The sequence below is a fragment of the Pelodiscus sinensis genome, chromosome 7 (assembly GCF_049634645.1).
Source record: "Pelodiscus sinensis isolate JC-2024 chromosome 7, ASM4963464v1, whole genome shotgun sequence".
NCBI lineage: Eukaryota > Metazoa > Chordata > Testudines > Trionychidae > Pelodiscus > Pelodiscus sinensis.
Window position 1 is genome coordinate 7,755,208 of NC_134717.1, and position 20,926 is coordinate 7,776,133.

Here is a 20,926-nt window from a genome sequence, read left to right on the forward strand (position 1 = left end):
TCTGATTTCCATGGAAGCCACACACAAATATCGCACAGGGAACTAGACCACAAGTGACAAGTTTTCAAACAAATCCCAACCTGGCACTTCTTTGGACACTGTCACTTGGAACCTCACCTGTGCTCGGTTTGGAAATGGAAACGTTCACGCATGCGGGCAAGTGATTGTGCACAAGTAATTGTGTATATACAATTCTGGGGTCTTTGGTGTCCATCTAGTGTGGACAGGCATTAGGTCATAGCTTGAAATTCTACAGAACCCTCTTTAGGGAAGTGCCTAGAATTTAAACAGATTTTCCTTGCAAGGATGCCGAAGCGAGTTGCTCTTGCTAGCATTTCTACATGTGGTTCTAGAGAGTCCAGGCATTTCAAACCTCAGGCATGTAAAGGAGAAACTGGCAAAAAGCAGCAGCAGAAATCTTTTTGTATGAAAGCTAACATGAAATCTACAAAGATGAAGCCCACTTCATTCCACTCCATGGAGAGCTAAATTCGCCCTTGGTTTAGGTCAGCCCTGGCAGCAGAAAGACGGGGCAGTGGTAGAAGTTTCAAGTGGCCATAATCTCCCTTCCATCAAAGGGGATTGTAGGGGGTCAGCAGGCCCCCGGAAGTGGGCAGGGCTGGCTGAAGACAGGTAGGCCCAGCCAAAGAGTTTCCAAGGCCCAAGGCAGCATGCTGACAGCAGGGCTCAGCCCGGCGCCAAGGCCCATGCAGCCACTGGGGGCCTAAAGGTGCAGGGCCCAATGCAACTACCTTATTCACCTTGCCCAAAGACCAGGCCTGGAGAGAGGGCACAGTCAGGATGGCTGGGAGAGGATGTACTGATTCAACTGGTCTGAGTGGCATTCCACTCGAGCCACGGACAGAAATTAAAGCTGCCCTGTGTTGCTGCCTCCCTCAAGGGAGGGCGGCTGGGCAAACACCACCTGCCTTTCCTGAATAGCCCCCAAGTCAGCACAGGTTGCACCTCTGTGGCAGGCAGGATGTGGTCTGCACGGCGGCCCTAGAGGAACTACCCTCTGTCCAGTGGAATTACAGTGCAGGTGAACCACCGTTCAGCCACGGCACTGTCAGACGCGGAGCTCAGAGCCAAGGCATCGTTCTCGCCAGACGAGCTGGGAGCAGGCTGGGAAACGTACCACAGAGGTTGCCATCTCCATTCTCGCGTTTGTGGTGCAGATGCGCTCTGTTCTGCTCTGGCTCTTGACAGACATAAATTGTCATCTTAGGTCTTACATTTCTATGGGTTTAAACACAAAAGCGGTACATTAGCACGGCAGCCCAATACTCACCACCACACGCTGGAACAGCACATGTGAGCCGGACACAAATAGGAAGCTAAGAGGCAACTTGGCACTAGCGCTGCAGGAGGCGAGATGCGCTGGGAGAGTTTGTAACAGGACCTTCCTAATCCTGGGAGATGCCGGAAGAGGTGCTGAGCATCCTTGACTCCTATGAAGCTAGTAATATTGAAGGTTGCTCTGTACCTCACAAGAGGCCCTTAGTACATAGAAGGTGTAAGCCCTCACTTTCTGGCTTGAACCCAGCCCGGCTGGTCAATGAGCGTAACCACTGCCTCCTGATCAGGGTTAGACTGAGCCCACAAATGCCTCCTCTCGCCCATTCAGTCTGTGGTTTTGGCTGAGATCAGCAACACAGGTACCAGATGGGAGGGAAACACATCTACTGGGAAGCACACTGAGACCACTAAAGATTTTTCACTCATCTCTGAGGTAGGCAGCATTCAACCCCATACTTTAGAGCCAACAGCCCACTGCCAACCCCCTGAGCCAACCAGTCTCTTCAAGGACTTTACAGAGGTTTGCTAACCAGAGATACTGGATTAACATTGGAAGTGCCAAAGGTTGCTGCAATAGTAGAATCTGGAAGAGACAGGTACAAACCTTCCTTTAATTGCATTGAAGAGCCGAATTCCATCAGCTGGCCCACAGATCTGAACAAAATCTTCTTTGGACATCTTCAGTAAGTCAGCCCCTGGACACACCAAGGTTAAACAAAACAAAAAAGGTTTCCAAATACTAAGAAACAGGTAGAGTTGGACCTCTGCTGGATGAACATGTATCCTGGTGCACTGCAATCGACCCCTTCACAACCGATTTTCTAGAAGTCCACAGAATGGCCAATAAGGAGCAAGGGCTTTCAAATGCAACGTGCCCACGTTACACTCAGTTCCTGGCCTGTGGACCAAAATTGGCTCTCTCAAACATGAGTCAACAGGGATTTCCTGGAGTAACATGAAACAGAATGTGGCCGTGCAATCCTTGCTGCCCTAGACGGCTGGTTCTGGCAATGAGTAGAAAGCCTAGTTTTAAAATGTATTGTTAGCAAAGATTACGGAGGCCTTATACTCAACTTGCTGGCATTTCTCAGGGTGCCTGTCCGTCACATGTCTTCACTGTCTCACACTGACTCAATGTCAATGTTTCAGAGAAACGGCTACATTGCTGCCGCCGTGACAGTCCCAGGACATTGGAGAGACAAGGGGCTGAAAGGAATCTCTCTCATTGGACCAACTGTGGTTGGTGAAAGAGACAAGCTTTTAGCCTTACACAGAGCTTCCTTCCTCTTTGAAGGAGAGCGCCGTGTGAGACTGAAAGCTTGTCTCTCTCACCGACTGAAATTGGTCTGGTAAGAGAGGTTACACCTCACCTATCTTGTCCCACTGGAGAAAGATCCAATGGGTATTGGATTCCCCTTATTGATCTGGGGCGAAATGGGGGACATATGGAGCCCTGCCTTTTGATTAGCACAGTCACAACTCCAAGCCCCTCTACAATTGTCTCTAAATCAACATCTGGTTGATGGCACCCATTAATACCATGCGGCATAACAATACCCGATCGCGCCTCAGCCTCCTAACCACAGGCACAGACTTTCCAATGTGACAGAGAGGACTCTTCCCCCTCCCCCTCCACCTTACCAGCCTGTTCGGCCCCCTCCTCTGAGCATGTTGCATCCTTGCTCCTCCCCACTTCCCCTCACCTTCCCCTCAGACTGACTGGCGGGGCCCATTGGGAGATGGGAAGCACTGGGCATGGGGGTTGGGAGAAGCTGGAGCACCCACAGAGCTGGCACCCATACTCCTAATGGAGTTTAACTTATTGACACCCTGACAAACAGCGTGTTTATCTATAGATTAGTGATGGAGAGGAGAAGGGCAGAAGAGGGGTGTGTGCACAGGCCCTGGCCTGGAGGGGCCGGGGGGCAGAACAGACGATTGGCATGGAAGGCAGACAGAGCCTGGAATGAGGGAGGGAAGATTAGAAGAGAGGTGCACAGAGCTGCTAGCATGGGAACGGGAACACTGGGGGACGGACCCTGTCATGAGAGAGGGAAAATGGGAGGTACGCTGAATCCCTGCAGGGGGAGGGAGATGGGGAAAGAAGTTGCAGAGTCCCTGGGGGGGAGGGGAGCTGGGAGGCTGCCACACAGGGAGCTTGGGAGCAGGCGTACAGGGGGGATTCCAGGAGCCCCTTGAGGTGTCCAGTAAACTCAGTCTTCACAAGCTATAAAGTTGGGACCTTCTAGGATGTAGGATACGATATTCATCATCGGCTCCTTCCTCTAACACATGAGTAGAGTTTGCCCCAATATTGGAACAACCCACCCACATTTCCTACACCAAAGCAGAATTTCAAGTGACCAAAGGTTTAAAACTGGGCTCCCCAAAAATCAGGCTTCAAAGCCCTTATTTTGGCACTGAAATCAGGTGGCCCAATTCACACAAAAGTACTGAATTGTGGAGCTATGCAGCTCCAACTGAGAGACTATATAGGTGCCATAGGAACCGAACATTAAGCATCCACTTTTGGAAATCTTGACCGATCTTTATGAGGTTTCTCCAAACCCCTGCTCACCATTTTATTTGGCAGACACCACCAAAGTACGCTCCACACTTGTCACAGACACACAAACAAACACACAGACCCACTCGACTCACCCGAGAAACTTGAGAAGAGTCTACAGAATGGAGAAAACCTATTGCGATGAAGCCACTGCTGAACATCTTGGATAGAAGCAGAGGGCAGGAGGTGCTACATTGCAAAAAGAATAAGAGGGTCTTGAAATGAACTGTTCAGCAGTGTCCTAAAAAAAGAAAAGCACCTCATTAACATGATCTCACATACTTACATCGTTGCTGGGAGGTAGGAGTTCCACTTGGTGGGTTGGAGAACTGTTGCTAAAAGATCGTATGAAGCAGGAAGAGAAAAAAACGTTACGTTAACACTGACATTGAAAATGGTTGGCTCTCTCTCACCACCCTCCCCTTGTTTTGACTGGCAAGAATTTTATATCAAGTTGACTTTTTTTTTGTTCTGATTAGACCTGTTATTTTTTAACTCCGTTTCAGTAAAATTCTGCAGCTCAGCTCCCAACTTTGTTATTGCTTTTCACGCACAGGGACAGAGCTGGAAAGCAGTTATTGCCTTTTAAGCCCTCTCCCAAAGAACTTGCACTAACTTCCTGGGAGGAATGTGTACCAAGGAAACAGGCCAGGGAAGGAAGAGAAAGTTGACCAGATGTAACAGTCCAACTTCCATGAAATGAATATTCAGCAGGTTGCAGACAGCCATTATGTTTACTCTTTTATGTCACATTTATCGAATAAAGCGGACCTTCCGTCCGGGATGGAATGATCAGACCCCTTAAACGCTGACCTGAACCAAAACAACTTTTGATCACGGCAACTTTGAGCGTACTTTCACATCTCCCCCATAGGGAAAAATGGGCTTAGCACACCGAGCTCAGAGCTCAAACTTTTCTGGTGGGCAAGTCTCTATCCTCAATGCATGCACGCTGAGAAGGTTCAACTTAGCGATGTGGGCGGAGCACAAAACATTTTACTAACCCAGGAGTAGGCCCCTAGGATCCAGCCAACGCCAGCACATGAGCTACACGTCAGCCGAGAAGAGAAAGCATTTATTACATACCCATCTCCAAGGCTGAAGCTGGTTGGAGAGCTGTTGTAGCTTGGGGACGGAGCATTGTTCACTTGATAAGGCAAATCTGGCCACGGAGAACACTGTGAAAACGAAGCCAATGGGACACTGAGCAAAGCAGGTTTTCAAGCAGGTCCAATTCTTTCCTCGCACCATGTATGGTGCTGTCAACTCCAGTGAGGTCAGCGAATTACCCCTGCTGAGGGGAGAAGAAGGCCCGGGAGCTGTATGCTGGCATTCCAAGAGGACGGAGGTGGTACAAGATTAGTTCTAATTGTGCTTTTGCCACGTCTTCCTTTCCCTTTCCCAAACTAACACTGAGCTCAAGGGTGTGCCTGCTTACATCTGGGCAATACACCAATTCTTCTTTCAGGCGGGATTTGGCCCACAACACAGAAATTTCCCAGGTGCCAGATTCTGGTCTCAATTATAAATCCAAAGTAACCGCAGATTGGAATGATTTGATTACATGAACCAAAGGCATAGCAGTTGAGTTACCTCAGGGTTATACCAGCGTGAGGGCAGAATATGGCCTGGTCCATTCAAAGTTATCAGCAAAAATTCAAGTTATGAATAGAATCTATAGGAAATCCTAAGGTAGACACACATAAGGCTACCCAAAAATGCTGCAGATATAAGCTGGATTCCATGCTCAGTTGCACTGGTATAAATACAAAGTAGCTTTACTGAAGCTGGTCACAGAGACGGAAATCCAGAACAACAGAATCCGGCCCTGCAGTCAGCCTGTTAAGAGCCCATGAAAATTGGGTTCATTGTCCCTGTCTTTAAAGTGATAAAGAAGGAGACAATCTGTGGCATTCTTGGAGTGTTATCACCAACACAAATATCGCTTTAAGCAAATATTTAACTCTTTGGCAACCAAGGCTAGAGGATTTCCTGATTCAGTGTGATAAAGAGCTCTGCGTCGGCCCATACTGTAGGATTATGTCTCTGCACAACAGGGACTTGCTAGCAAATGCTCCTAAATTATAGGGTGTCTGATTATTCCATGTACCTTTAAACCAAAAACCATTCTCTTGGGCAAGGGAAAGAACTTATTTAAAACAAGCAAAAGAAAATGAAATCATCTTAATGTGTTCCAGTGAGTCACTGTTTAAATCAAAAATTCGATCTTCCCATGAAAAGCAGTTCTCGGAAGTTCTGCAGAACATTCCCATAAGGGAGGTGGGGGCTGGCTCCTAACCAATTACAGATGTGCCCTTGGCTGGTGCTTGTGCATAACCCATATTGGGCTGCAGACGTGATAGTGCACCGTGTAATCGGGATACTAAAAAGAAAAAGTAGACCTCATATGACCCATGTGTGATGTAGTGGGGATTGAGTTTGCTCAGTTCGCTTGTTAGGTTGGCTGCTCTGCTTTGTTGTAAGTGTGTGTGTGTGAGTGCTGCCTCAGTTTCCCTAGGCACTGCACTGGTGCCTGGCTGGGGTTGGGAGTTTTGGGTGTGACTCCCACTGAGTGAGGCTGCCCCAGGCTGCCCAGCCCAGCACGTACACAATGGCTCAGAACCTCTTGTAACCTGAGCCTGGGTAGCAGATGCAATCAGGTAACAGGGCTGGGGCTGGTTGCTGAGGTAGTCTCTGCTGGCTTAGGATGCAGGAAGTCAAGCTGGCTTAGGGGGGCAGAAAGGGGGCCCACAGCCCTGGTTCTGGGCCTCCCTATCCCCAAGATGGAGTGTGCTGACAAGTCTGTGCTACCGGTCTACCTGCTGGCTGAGAGTCCCATCTGGCTGTGGGTGGGGCTGCCCCACACGCCATGACACCACACAACACACAACACATTCTTCAAACATGAGCCCATTGTAGAGTGACGCTTGCAAGAACCAAGCTCATGACAATGGCTTGTTCTAAAGGATATGCCTGAAGGAACGGAAACTGCCAACTGGATCCGACCATCTATTCCAGCATCCTGTCTTCGACTCCAGCCAGTACCAGATGGTTCAGAGGAGAGTGTAAGCCGCCTTTGTGGGACAGTTGTTTGGAGAGGACAGCTCATGGCAGGAGGGGAGTGAAAGACAATTGCATCTTAACCCAACTAATGCCTGGTTTATGCCCTGAAGCATAAGGGTCCAATAAAATTTAGTTCCGCCTAATGTAGCTTTTTATGAAAGATCTAATCCCTTTTATACAGTCATTAATCTCTCCGTCTCAGTGAGACCTTGTGGAGTGGAGCCCCGCAAATTAATCTGACCCTATGCAGAAGGAACTCCTTTTACCACGTTAAGTGTGAGGCCCGACATATTAAACCAGTGACGGAAGCATCTTACCTCTGTGAGAATGGTCGTGTCATAGGAAGGCTGGTATTTTTCCTTCTCTTGGGCAGTCTTCTTCTCCATTTTCTCCCTGTCAGTTTTCTGCTTTCGGTCAGCTCCCTTGGGCTATAAGCACAGAGCACAAGCTTTCCCTTATGCCTCGCTTCACAGGGTGGGGAGCAGGGGGCCATAGGTTTCATCTGATCTGTGCACAAAGGCCTCATTGACATCAATGGGCAGTCTACACATGAAACAAGGGCAGGACAAGGCCTCTATTTTCCAAGCAGCAGTTCCTATAAAAATCCCTACTGTATCTAGAACATCCTTTGTTAATATTGCCATGACTGTAGCATTTCCAAAACGTGTTGAGTGCTACCATGTGTATGTGTATTTCTGGCAGAGCCCGGTCATCTGTGGGCAGAATCAAACCTGGGACCTCTGGAGATTAGGAACTAAGCAGCATGAACTAAAAGTCAGCTGACTCTTAGCTAAGGCTGTAGAGCAGACTCATTCTCTCTGTACGTGGTCTCAGTGCCACTAGATGGGACACCAGACGGGGTGTGGGTTACATATGTTTTTACAGTGGAACCCTTAGGATTTGATACTATTTTAGACCCTGAATCTACGATGGAGGGACACACTTTAACGAGCACCTGGGAGTGTTATGTCTCCAGGAAGGGCGGATGTTATGAAAACTGAAAAGGGGTCAGAGTGAATCTCCAAATCCATTCCCTCTCTCCCCACCCCAATCCATGGGGAAGTTTAGATTCAGATCTAACTGAAAGCTGGTTCACCACTTTCATCCAAAACGGATGACAGTACCTGCTCATTCCAGCCTAGCCAAAAAGTACCAAATGCGAACAGGCGGAGAACAATTGTGTGGCATATGGAGGGGAACTACTAGCAACATTTAAGGCCCTTCTGAAGTGCTTATCAGAGAGCAGTCCTGGGAGTAGTTATGTTCCTCTGCTACTCAGGAAGAGCCAACTCACAACTAAGCTAAAAAAGGAGCCATATTCTGCTCTCAGCTCTATGGGTGTAATCCAGAGTACGTCATGGAAGTCAGGGGAAATGCCCTGGATATATACAGAGCAATTGAGCAAATACTGACTTTAGTATCTTAACAGGGAGTCAGTGTGTGGTCCTGTAGCATCCTAGGCTATGTCTAGACTGCAGGCTTCTTTCGAAAGAGGCTCTTTCGAAAGCATCTTTCGAAAGAGCCTCTTTCGAAAGATCGCGTCTAGACTGCAGGCGGATCTTTCGAAAGAGCAATCCGCTTTTTCAAAAGAGAGCACCCAGCGAGTCTGGATGCTCTCTTTCGAGGAAGCCCTATTTACATTGAAGAACGCCTTCTTTCGAAAGAGGAACTTTCGAAAGAAGGCGTTCTTCCTCGTGAAACGAGGTTTACCGCCATGGAAAGAAAAGCCGCGTTCTTTCGAAATAATTTCGAAAGAACGCGGCTTGAGTCTGGACGCAGGGGAAGTTTTTTCGGGAAAAGGCTACTTTTCCCGAAAAAAACCCTGAGTCTGGACACAGCCCTAGAGACTAATGAAAGGAAGTGGGTTTTGCCCACGAAAGCTATATATATTATTCTGTTACTATATATATTTTTTTGTTAGTCTCTAAGGTGCCACAGGACTACTCGTTTCCTTAAAGTTACAGACTAACACGGCTACCCCTCTGAGAGGCTTTAACAGGGAGACACAGAAGGGCCTGGAATGTAACAGGTAGAATATTCACATCATCTCTTGGGCGCTCTCTTTCTGTTTGTGTCTCAGTGGACAGTATCTTTGGCAATGGAAGAGACTCTGATATGAGAGCACTAGTCTGTGTCTTAGTGCCTTCCTAAGGAGCTGTTCGTGCCACTAAGCAGAGCAGGTGGTTTAAAAATCCAGATAAGAGAAAGAAGTGAGAGCTGGGTTGATCAGCGTCTATATGCATGAAGCCAGTCCACTTAGTGCAGTGCACTTTGAGATCTCTGCTGTTATAGACATACTAGGATGTGGTGCCTTTTCCATAATGGATAGGAGTACCAGTGCCGCTTGTTTAATACCTTTACTTATTTGCTACAAATGCAAACATTTTTAAAACCTTACCCAAAGCTAGATAAATATTCCCCATGTCTCATACTCTGGAGAGGATTTGGCAAAACCGAACTAGCCCATACCTTGAACACTTTGATCTGGCAGCTTGCAGAATGCAAGTGTTCGGTATATTCCCCATTCTCATTCTGTTTAAAAGTGTCGATTTGTATCCTGAAGGGCACCCCTTTCTCTCCACCATGTTTCCTGGGTGTAAATTCTGTGCTGATACAATGTACCTGGCAAAATAGAAACTGTACTTTATAACCAGCGATGGCTCAATGCTGCAAAACATCTGAATTTCAAGCCCCCCAAGTTCAGAGACAGATATGATTGGGGTGGGGTTCAAGTTTACTTCTGGCCCATCTCTATTTTGTGGGGGGAAAATAAAAAGGGTTCATAACAAAATAAGGAGAGTTCAGAAAAATGACGGGACAAGTAGCTGGGAGAAAAACTGAATATATAGAAATCATAGAATCATAGGACTGGAAGGGACCTCGAGAGGTCATCGAGTCCAGCCCCCCGCCCTCAAGGCAGGACCAAGATCCGTCTACACCATCCCTGACAGATGTCTATCTAACCTGTTCTTAAATATCTCCAGAAAGGGAGATTCCACCACCTCCCTTGACAATTTATTCCAATATTTGACCACCCTGACAGTTAGGAATTTTTTCCTAATGTCCAATCTAAACCTCCCTTGGTGCACTTTAAGCCCATTACTCCTTGTCCTGTCCTCAGAAACCAAGAGGAACAAATTTTCTCCTTCCTCCTTGTGATACCCTTTTAGATATTTGAAAACCGCTATCATGTCCCCCTTTAATCTTCTTTTTTCCAAACTAAACAAGCCCAGTTCATGAAGCCTGGCTTCATAGGTCATGTTCTCTAGACCTTTAATCATTCTTGTCGCTCTTCTCTGTACCCTTTCCAATTTCTCCACATCTTTCTTGAAATGTGGTGCCCAGAACTGGACACAGTACTCCAGCTGAGGCCTAACTAGTGCAGAGTAGAGCGGCAGAATGACTTCACGAGTTTTGCTTACAACACACCTGTTGATACAACCTAGAATCATATTTGCTTTTTTTGCAACAGCATCACACTGTTGACTCATATTCAACTTGTGGTCCACTATGACCCCTAGATCCCTTTCTGCCATGCTCCTTCCTAGACAGTCGCTTCCCATCTTGTATGTATGGAACTGATTGTTCCTTCCTAAGTGGAGCACTTTACATTTCTCTTTATTAAACTTCATCCTGTTTACCTCTGACCATTTCTCTAACTTGTTTTGAATTATGTCCCTATCCTCCAAAGAAGTTGCAACCCCACCCAGTTTGGTATCATCTGCAAACTTAATAAGCGTACTCTCTATCCCAATATCTACATCATTGATGAAGATATTGAACAGTACGGGTCCCAAAACAGACCCTTGCGGAACTCCATTTGTTATCCTTTTCCAGCAGGATTTAGCACCGTTAACAACAACTCTCTGACTACGATTATCCAGCCAATTATGCACCCACCTTATCGTGGCTCTATCTAAGTTATATTTGCTTAGTTTATCAATAAGAATATCATGCGAGACCGTATCAAATGCTTTACTAAAGTCTAGGTATATGACATCCACCGCTTCTCCCTTATCCACAAGGCTCGTTATCCTATCAAGCTTTGACATTGCATCGCATACATAAAGATTTTAAAAAATAAATCTTTTGATATAAAGGATGAGAAAGCCCCAGGAAGTCTGAGATTTTGAACACATTGAGAGCCATTTGGGGAATTTAGAAAATGAGTTTGTGGTCTTTTCCCCCCATAAATGAAACCCATCTTTAAGGGCAGAGTAGATCTCTAAAGAGACATACAGATCAGTCTATCTGCAACAAAGCCTGTGTTAGGAGTTAAGAATAGAAGAGGCAGCCCCGCCCCCAATACAAAATTGGCCCATGCATGTATCCTATAAACAATGCAAACACTCATCAATTTGAGTGCATGGTATAATGAGTGAAAAAATATCTGAGGAACAGGAAAGACATGTACTAACGAAAATACCCAGACTCTTGAATACATTTGTTCCTTACCTGAATGAACGCAGATGCTCTTTTGGATGGATCCCACAGAAATTCAACAGTGTTTAGTTGGGTCGGGCTGGCCCTGGGATCTAAGATGCCAACGGACAGTGGGATATCTGTAGAAGAAAACCCCTAAAATTTTAAAAATATTAAATTGAAGACAACAAACCAAGTGTTCATACAGTTACCAGACTCATTTGACAAGCCAAGGCAGCCAGTGATATATTCAATTAAAACCAATGCAGCTGTGGTTTCTTTCACCCCTCCTTGCACAGACACGCACAGTTACCATTTTTGCTAAGAAAGAAAATCCTGAAAAATACCTCACACAGTTCACAGCCAACTTCCAAACCCTTTATAGGAACCATAATGAAATAGTCTCACCTATATCAAGGATGCGATCTCCAGGCCGACTCCACCTCCAGCCCTCCAACTGCTGGTGCTCTGTGTACTGCAGACGCCGGTCATGGAAAACCACGCGTATGATGCTCTGTTAAGAGAGGAGGGCAAGGTGAGTTGGGCTTCAGGCTCACCTTTTATTCCTGAGATGATTTCGGTTTCTCAGTGTCAGAGATGGGTCTGATCTGTTCCTCCTCCACGTGTCTAACGTCCATCGCAGAGGAGAGCAGAGCGTCCCCCTCCAAACCACCCATCTCCAGTTAGGTCAAATTCCATGGAGAGATGGTTCATCAAGGCAGTGCTCTCTTTGCTCGTCCGAGGCCTTGTCCGTGGGAATTTGCCTCGATTCCAGCAATCGGCATCCAAGCCGTTGATGTAGGATTTGCTCCAGTGCACCTCTTCCGGTGCGGACTAGGAATACCTCCATGTCCACCACCAGAGCCTGCCCTCTTTTCACTGTGTGTGTGTGTTGACTGGTGCAGCTACATCAACGACCAGAGACCTAATGACCGGAATCAGGGCAAATGCCCAACGCAGGCAAAGCCAAAAAGACTCTGCACTCATGTCTTGCTTTGCACATGCAAAGTGCAGCACTACCACGAGCTAACTATCCCCCGCCTCCCAGTTTCCAAAGGAAGTCCACTGTCTTGTTGTCGCCATCCATTCAGAATGGAAGTGAGAGATTAATTGTGCGTGTAAGTTAAAGAAAGGCCCCAACCAAAACCTAGATCCAAGCACTTGCTTGCTCTCCTAGCAAGAGAGCCTGTGTGCAAATCTGAACCCAGAGTCACATTTGGGGAAAACCTTCCTGGAGTGGACTGAATAAAAACATGGAATGCAAATATGCTTCAGCTTTGGAGATGGTCTAAATCCAGATCTGGATTCACATTTTGCAAGTAGCCCCCCCGCTTGCTAATGAAAATCCCTGGGTCGGAACCACAAGAATTTGGGCAAGGAGGGCCTGATACTAGAACCAAGATCTGGATCCAAATTTTGCAAAATCTCTGAATTTGTCAAATCCAAACCCCAAAGTGAAACCACCCAGAACTCAGGAGGTGGTTCTGTATCTTGGGGGTGGGTGCACTACTAACGTAGACGTGAGCTGTGTAAAACCTGTGTGACAAAGCTACGAGAAAAGCTGAGTCCTCCTTATGAACATGTAGCTGAGCCCAGGTACGCTGCACCCGGGGTTGGTTTATAGCTTTGCATGGGTTAAACCAGTAGAGGAAGTGATGCTTGGTGGTTTCAGCCCAGTTTAGCTTTGAATTTTGGGATTCATCAGAACCCAAAACTCAGAGTGAAACTCGGAGGGCACGACTGTACCCAAAGCCAACGGTTTAGATGAAACCCTGCAAAGCCAAACTGCAGAGTCACATGCAGCTCTAACCAACTCAAGAATTAGACCCTCAGTCCTGCTCCCATTAAAGTCAATGGCAAAGTCTCTCCCATTGTCCTCCATGAAAAGCAAGGTCAGGGCCTTGATTTGTGTCTGTATGTAGTAGCAGGAAGAAAAGAAATCTATATTTCTCCTTACCTTTACATATTTTGTGTTTAAATCTTGAAACTCTCCCAATTTCCTATTCTCAAGTAGACGGATTTCATAAGACTGACCTAGAGTTTAAGGAAACATTTCCAAGGTGTTTAACATGTTGTAGCAATGAGAGAGTCATGCTGGCATTTATGCTGCTAATAAAGCATAAGACTGATTAGGGAAGGCTCATTCCTGGCAACATAACTCGACTGTCCCATTAACAAGTGGGCATTAATGCAGGGCAGAAATTTGAGGGTCCTGTGGTTAATGCCCTTGATTGGGCATTTAGGAGATTTGGGGCTCATTTCCCAACTCTGCTACAGACTTCCAATTTGACTCTGAGAAAGTCACTTAATCTCTGTGCTGTCGTTCCTTCCATGAAACAGTAGCACTTATTCCTTTATCTGTCTTGTCTACACGATCTTAGTCTTGGAAGTCTCTTACTATATGTATGAACAATCGGGCCTCTGAGCTCTCCCAGAATGCAAGGGATAATAATCTGGGGCTGATCTTGCTTTCCTTATCATGAGCTTCAATAGGATTTTTAGGAGCAGAGGGATCACAAGATTGGGCTTGGTTACGGCCTTCCAACATACAAAAATTAGCTCTGGCACTTGTTCGTGCAGGGCCAGTGGTGATGGTTTCCTATCACTGTGTAGGATTCAAATCCAAGTATTTGTTTCTTCCACATTAAAAAAATCTGCAGGAAGTCCCATAGGCTGATGCTACTGTCTGGCCGGAGAAGCCAACTGGACACAAGATACTAGAACCTGGACAGTTCAATGAACCTTTTTGTGTATAACCCATTCTGTGTAGTAAACCAGTGCCTGAAACAAGGGCAGGACACTATCAGTGCAATAAATGAAGGGAGCAGATACACAACTGCTGGTTTTTCCAGTTTATCTTGCTGCCCCCTCCCCATCCCCGCTAGTGAAAAATGCAGATCATCCTATAACAAGGCAATCTAACATGGTGATTGGTTCAGATTTTCTAGCTTAACCAAGGTCATCTTATCACTGACCCTCCGAAAGACTGCATAACAGATATATCTGCCCCCAAGCAGCTACCAATGGCAAAGGAAAAATGCTACATTTCTGGATCCAAATCTGTAGAGAGCCGTAGATTTATGACAGCCGACCTAATGGAAAGATATTGCATTAGAACAGGGTTCTTCTTGGGAATCGTCGCATTGCAGGTTGACAACCTGAGTGTTGGCAATGTCTCTGGAGCACAGGGATAGTCCAAGTTTATTCTGCTGGAAAAATAAATGAGTAGAGAGGCCATATTCTAGAGCCAGTTTTGCACACCATGCCCACAGATGTCATTTGGCATCCCATAAGCTGGTTAGGACCCTTGAATCCAACAACTGGTTAAAGGAGAAAAGGAAACCACATGTAGCCACCGATTAATCACAAGGTGCTAGAAACGTACACATCTCTCAGCCCACATTTTGCAATTTGCACTTCAAAGGAGAACTATATTACGTGACAAATCTGAAAGAGGATGGGGTCTGTAACCAAAAAGCCCAGCCACCCTGGGGCACCTTGTGCTCATAGTAAGGAAATATTCCGCTGCGTATGATCATGATCAGCGGGGTAACTTTATGTACATGGCCATGTTAGAGAGGCTTCGTTCACTGAAACACAACAGAAACGCCACATGCCTTACACAGCTTTCCTAACAAAAAGTCAGGCCCAGGCTTACGGCGTTAAGCACGCAAGGAACTCCACTGTCTTCAATGGAACTTACAGCACTCAAAGTTAAGCATATGCTTAGTGCTTCGCATGGCTGCGGCTTCACTTTCCTCAGACGCCTGTGACATTCCTGGAATTCCAACCAGACCACTCCTCTCTCTCCCCCAAAAAAAGCAGCCCCAAGGTTCATTTACAGAAAATTCAGTAGACACAAACAAGCAAGTGCATGTGCGAGGGAGATGATGGGCAATAGGGCCATCAACGGGAGGGGAGATGGACCAAGATAATCTTTCTATTAAGGTAAATGCTAAGAGAGCGTGAGGACCCCAGTTTAAATGCTCTATCAGACATTAATGCAAAGGTCTCTGCATAATCCAGAGTGGTCCACAATAAGACCCAAATATTCACAGGGTCCAATTCAGACACCATTTACACTGGTGTAAGTCAGGGGTATCCCTCCAAAACCCATGGTCTTACTCTAGCTAATTCCTACTGCTGCTGTTTCTTTAGAGCAACACAGATTTTGACAAGAGCAAATGGAAATATCTGGTTCATCAAAGATGGCTCAGTTGGGGTCTAGCTTTCATTGGTAGCATCACTTGACATATCTCATTGCCTCTCAAATCCCTCGTGTACTTACAGAGCTTGTGTGTGTAGCTATAAACCCAAATAATCTTCACACCAAGCCTATGTTATTATTTCAGAGACCACACCCATCCCTAGAAGGTCCACAAAGGGGCCTTCTAGCCTCATTCTACAGATGGGGAACTGAGGGAGAGGCTAAGTGACTTGCTCAAAACTACAGAATAAACCAGTGTCAGAGCCAGGACTAAAACTTCATGAGTTTCTGATTCACAGTCAAATGCTTAGTGTACAGAACAGCTTGATACTTTGTGGAGTCTTTGTTATGGCAGCTCTAATCAGCCTCTGTTGTCCAGCCTTGATTTTCCATTAGTTGTTCATATAAGAAAAAAGAGCTTAACAGAAATAAGAAAGTTGGCCCAGTTCCTCCAGGCTGTCTTTGAACACCAGAGATATGTTAGGGCACAGATTTCTGGATCCACAGGGTAAACCGTGTACTTTCCTTCCAACAACGAACAAAATATTCATATTCTGGATACAAAATGAAGGTCTGAACTGGCAAAAATTCCACACATGAAATTTCCATTTAAGTTGGTTTTGCTTGAATCAGACCTTACACTGGCCAGAAACAGAAGTTATGTCTTTAATAAATGATGCGTCCAAAAAGGCCTCTGTTATTTTAACATTATGGAAGCCAAACGGTATAAAATATTTTAGAGCAAAATACATACGTGTGCAAAATAAATCAAAGACGCTATCAAATTTAATATAGAATCTCTGAAAAATGTCTTTCAAAAGGTTATTCATACACTATCAGAACATATATATATTCAGAACATTTGTGTGTGGCAAGATCAACTAGGAACATACTCCTCTAGAAAACACTTCCCTTCCGAAACCACACATCAGCCTGAAATCAAGTTCTAGAGTACAGGTCGAGCTAACATGCCTACCAGCACTGCCATAAATGTCATTAACAATAAATCAGCATGAAGTGGCCCTCATTTAAGGGAAGTGGTCCCAACACAGATGTGTTAATATAGAAGCTAAAATGCTCAATCTTCTCTCAGTGTCACAACTACGTGGTATCTGAATTAATCTGGAAAAACTTAAAAATCAACAAATAGTCTAGCAGCACCTTAAAGACTAACAAAACATGCAGATGGTGTCTTGAGCTTTCGTGGGCACAACTACTGGTTGTGCCCACGAAAGCTCATGATACCATGTACATGTTTTGTTAGTCTTTAAGGTGCTGCTAGACTATTTGTTGATTTTTAAGTTTTTCCCGTTACAGACCAATTCGTCTACCCCTCTGAAGCTTTTGAATTAACCTGGTTTATTAGGGGTTGCATTCTCCTCTCAGTTATGCAGTGTAACCCCACAGACTGAGGAGAATTTGGCAGGACATCAACATGACAGATACTTATATATGAGCAGTACTGCAGTACTATCTATGGAAGAGGGTAACTCATTCCGAAACATACACCTCGCTGTGGTTTAACCCACGGCATCTATGGGAGGCGAGAGCTGCAAGTCCAGTCCCCTAGCTCCTGAGACTCTATTTACATCCCCGGAGACAGCTTCAACAGGACAGTTTCAGAGGGCATCGAGCCAGGAATGATAGTGTGTGCTTGTGAGGACAGGACTAGAAATCAAAAGGACAAACTGGAGAATCGGTCTGAAATCAACCAACAAAAATGAAATTCACTAAAAATGGTAACCCTCCCTGGGGGCAGCAGTAAACAAAACATCTTGCAGGCCATAGACAAAACCCACCGTGAATAGCATGTGGCCCACCACTGGTGTAGACATGGCCTGGGTGGATCTGGGTGGATCTGCCTTGTCTTCACTGTGTTTTTACCTCAGGCTAGCCTCACGCGTTTATTTCCCTGCAGTGACCCAGAGCAAACAAACAAAAAAACTTTTTTTTAAACTAGTGAAGACTAGGCCAAAGAGGCACTATGTCTCACACATCATTGAAATCTTTGTAGACGGCAGCCCAGTCTCTGACCTGCCTTTATTACAGCCAGTCTTTAGGGAGGACATTGTACGGAAGTTTGTATAAAAAAGGGCAGTTCCTCAACAACACACATTTACACAGCTCCATTACGAGGCAGGAGTTTCCGCACTGTTGCTCTACAAACAAAACTAAGATACGACAAAGTAGTAAACCACCAAGTCACACAATGTTCCTAACTTGTACTTCACGAAGCAACTCCGCCTATCTTAAAAGGAGATTTATAAGCCATTTACTCATGTAACTTTTATTGTCATGGACAATTAATGCAGCATAAACTTTATTTGTTGCTATCATTAGCAAATTTCTGGCAACCATGTTCTTTTGTCCCAAAGGTTAGGATGACAAAAATAACCCTGTCACTTAACAAGAAGTCACTAGACTAGTTCACATGGCTAAAAAGATACAAATGCAACACTTATTTCCAGTAAGCTTCAGTGCTAGGATTTAGTCATTAGCAATCCTAGAGTTTTCTGATTTTAAGGTTACATTCTGCAAACACTGAACTCTTTCCCACACAACTGCAAATCCTATTGGCTGTGTCTAGACTGGCAAGTTTTTCCGCAAAATCAAATGATTTTGCGGAAAAACTTGCCAGCTGTCTACACTGGCCGTTTGAATTTTCGCAAGAACACTGACGATCTCATGTAAGATTGTCAGTGTTCTTGCGGAAATACTGTGCTGCTCCCATTCGGGCAAAAGCCCTCTTGCGCAAATGATTTGCGCAAGAGGGCCAGTGTAAACAGCACAGTACTGTTTTCCGCAAAAAAGCCCCGATCGCGAAAATGGCAATCGGGGCTTTTTTGCGGAAAACCTCGTCTAGATTGGCCACGGACGCTTTTCCGCAAAAAGTGCTTTTGCGGAAAAGCATCCTGCCAATCTAGACGCGATTTTCCGAAAATGCTTTTAACAGAAAACTATTCCGTTAAAAGCATTTCCGGAAAATCATGCCAGTGTAGACGTAGCCATTGTGTTTACCACGTTGGCTTTACATTTCTAATACCATTTACTTGACAAGGTCTAGGTTTTCTACACCACGTGATAACCTGTTATGCTGATTTCCAGCTACGTCTTCAGTATACCAAACCAACAGGCTCAAGGCCTGTTTAGAAAACTAGCTCACAGAATCATACAATCCTAGGGCTGGAAGAGACCTCGAGAGGTCATCGAGTCCAGCCCAAAGCAGGACCAACCCTAACTAAATCATCCCAGCCAGGGCTTTGTCAAGCCGGAACTTAAAAACCTTCAGCAATGGAGCTCACCCCTAGCTCATCTCACTAGACAATAAGATTGGTTTTACATGCACCATATGTGCTCACCAAATCAATGCAAGACAGAGTCAGAAAAAAATATACTTTCTTCCTCAGTACGGGACCCTACTGATACAAAGACGGCCTACAGAGACTCAAACTGAATAGTTTGGGGATTGAGCTAAAACAATGGGCCACATCAATAAACATTCCATATAGCGACTTAAGGAGGACACGCAAAAAGCAGCACTCATAAAGGTGACAATGTCCCCAGCTGACTACAGCTTGGAGGGGAAGGAAGGGAAGAGCCGTTCTTCAAGGCAGTCAATAAATCCTCAGGCTAAAGCAGCAAGAGATTCTCAGGGCAGGGGCCACCTGATCGTGCATTCTTTATGCCACTCACGTGCTTCAGACAGACAATGCTCCTGGCCCCAGGACACAATGGCACTGAAAGCGGCTCCGTGGTTGCTTTCCACAGCCTGAGGGAGCTCAACAGATGCACCAAGAGGTGTTTAGCCAGTGGGTGTGGGGGACCCACCAGCTACGTGACGGGCTACCCTGAAACCTCCCTTGGAGGTTGGTGGGTGCAAGGGACGGCAGCCCCCCTAGGGCTCCATTCTGTCCCACTCCGGTTAGGAGACTCCCCCTAGAGGGCTCTGCTCACAGTCCGTTTCTGCCCTGCATTTGGAGGGACACAGTGGAGTGCAGGTCCAGGTGCTCTAATGCGTCGGACCTGAGGGGTCCGGTGCGAGCAGGTTTCGGGGGAGCTCAAACAGGAGGGCTGACAGACTTGTCGGGCCCCTGGGCCAGGTGGGGGCCAGGGTCTCAGGCAGAAGAGGCAGGGTTGGGGCAGCCAGCCTTCAGCACCGCCTGATGCCGAAGCCAAAGCAACTTTGCTTTTCCAGGGATCCCCGTGAGCCACAGACAGTTGCCCTGCTTGCTCCCCCTTAACATTGGCCCTGGCTTTTACATGCAGAACACTGGCGGTTATGGGCTGTGGCGTTTTTACAGCTTGTTGGGCGGGCCTCCGAAAGAAAAAGGTTGGGACCTCGTCCTAATACCAATTGCTACGGCCGTACTTTCAACAGCTCCCTGCCTGTATTTATCTCCTCCTGGGGCGGCTTCTCTCCTCTTTTCAACCCTCTGTCCCTCCCTCCATCTTCCATGCACATCTCTTCCCTCCCATCCCCCTTAACACACCCCTGGAGCCAGGCTTCTTGGAGGAAAGGCTCAGCACCCTGCACCAGCACTTTGCTCAGTCCGAGTCTGCCCAGCCTCCTGCAAACAATCGAGTTCACACTGGGCATGTTCAGAGGCTTACTCAAGTGACATCATCTCATCTGCATGCTCACCCAGACCCTCTGTTCGGGTTTGGTTAATAATACCTCTTTGGCAACAGGCTCTGGAGCACTTTTCAGTTGCTAAGTTAGGCCACGTTGATATTTAACTGCACCAGAGATAGATCAATCTTCTGGCATTTGATTTAGTGGGTCTAGTTAAGACCCACTAAATAGAACTCTAAGGGTGGCTCCAGTTGGTGCCAGTATTCCTTGCAGTTGTGAGGAGGAAGGGGAGCAAGCACCCCTATTGGCTGCCATCAGCCTCCCTCTATATATAAAGATGGCACCAAACTCAACTTAAGGTACATCGACTCCAGCTACATATTTACATAGCTGGAGTGGTGTACCTTAACCCAACCTTCCAGGTCTAGTGTAGACCTGGCCTGAGTCACCTGCACTTAAGTTCAGCCCTGTCTGTAGCAGACTCATATCTGGGGTGACAGACGACACCCTTTACCCTGGGTTTATTATACAGTAGCTGCTACTTGGCCTTGCCTGGTGTCTATAATGATTTTACTAGCAGGGCAATGAGATCATCCTTGGGAAATAGTTTTCTCCTTTGCCTCCTGTATCAATGAAGAACTAGCACTTCTCAGGTGTAAGGAGTAAATTTCAATGTCAGGTTCAGTACCTCGGACTGTCCAGAGTCATGTAGGTAAACACACACTCTCTGCAGCTGGGGGAAAGGCCCTTGATGGCTTCCAGCTGACATGGTCTGTCCTGGTATGCAGCTGATACC

General features: G+C 46.2%; 1 protein-coding gene across 2 annotated transcripts in view; it reads right to left on the minus strand.

The window, feature by feature from the left end:
• Window positions 1-20,926, minus strand: part of TFCP2L1 (transcription factor CP2 like 1) — a 52,647-nt gene that overhangs the window by 13,598 nt on the left and 18,123 nt on the right. For both annotated transcript variants that reach the window (XM_075933078.1, XM_014580915.3), the window contains exons 3-12: window positions 13,308-13,384; window positions 11,759-11,864; window positions 11,384-11,490; window positions 9,398-9,550; window positions 7,246-7,356; window positions 4,952-5,043; window positions 4,152-4,200; window positions 3,961-4,054; window positions 1,904-1,994; window positions 1,139-1,239 (exon numbers count right to left, since the gene is read on the minus strand). In XM_075933078.1, coding sequence (XP_075789193.1) covers window positions 1,139-1,239; window positions 1,904-1,994; window positions 3,961-4,054; window positions 4,152-4,200; window positions 4,952-5,043; window positions 7,246-7,356; window positions 9,398-9,550; window positions 11,384-11,490; window positions 11,759-11,864; window positions 13,308-13,384 — 981 coding nt within the window. The remainder of the gene's footprint in view (window positions 1-1,138; window positions 1,240-1,903; window positions 1,995-3,960; window positions 4,055-4,151; window positions 4,201-4,951; window positions 5,044-7,245; window positions 7,357-9,397; window positions 9,551-11,383; window positions 11,491-11,758; window positions 11,865-13,307; window positions 13,385-20,926) is intronic.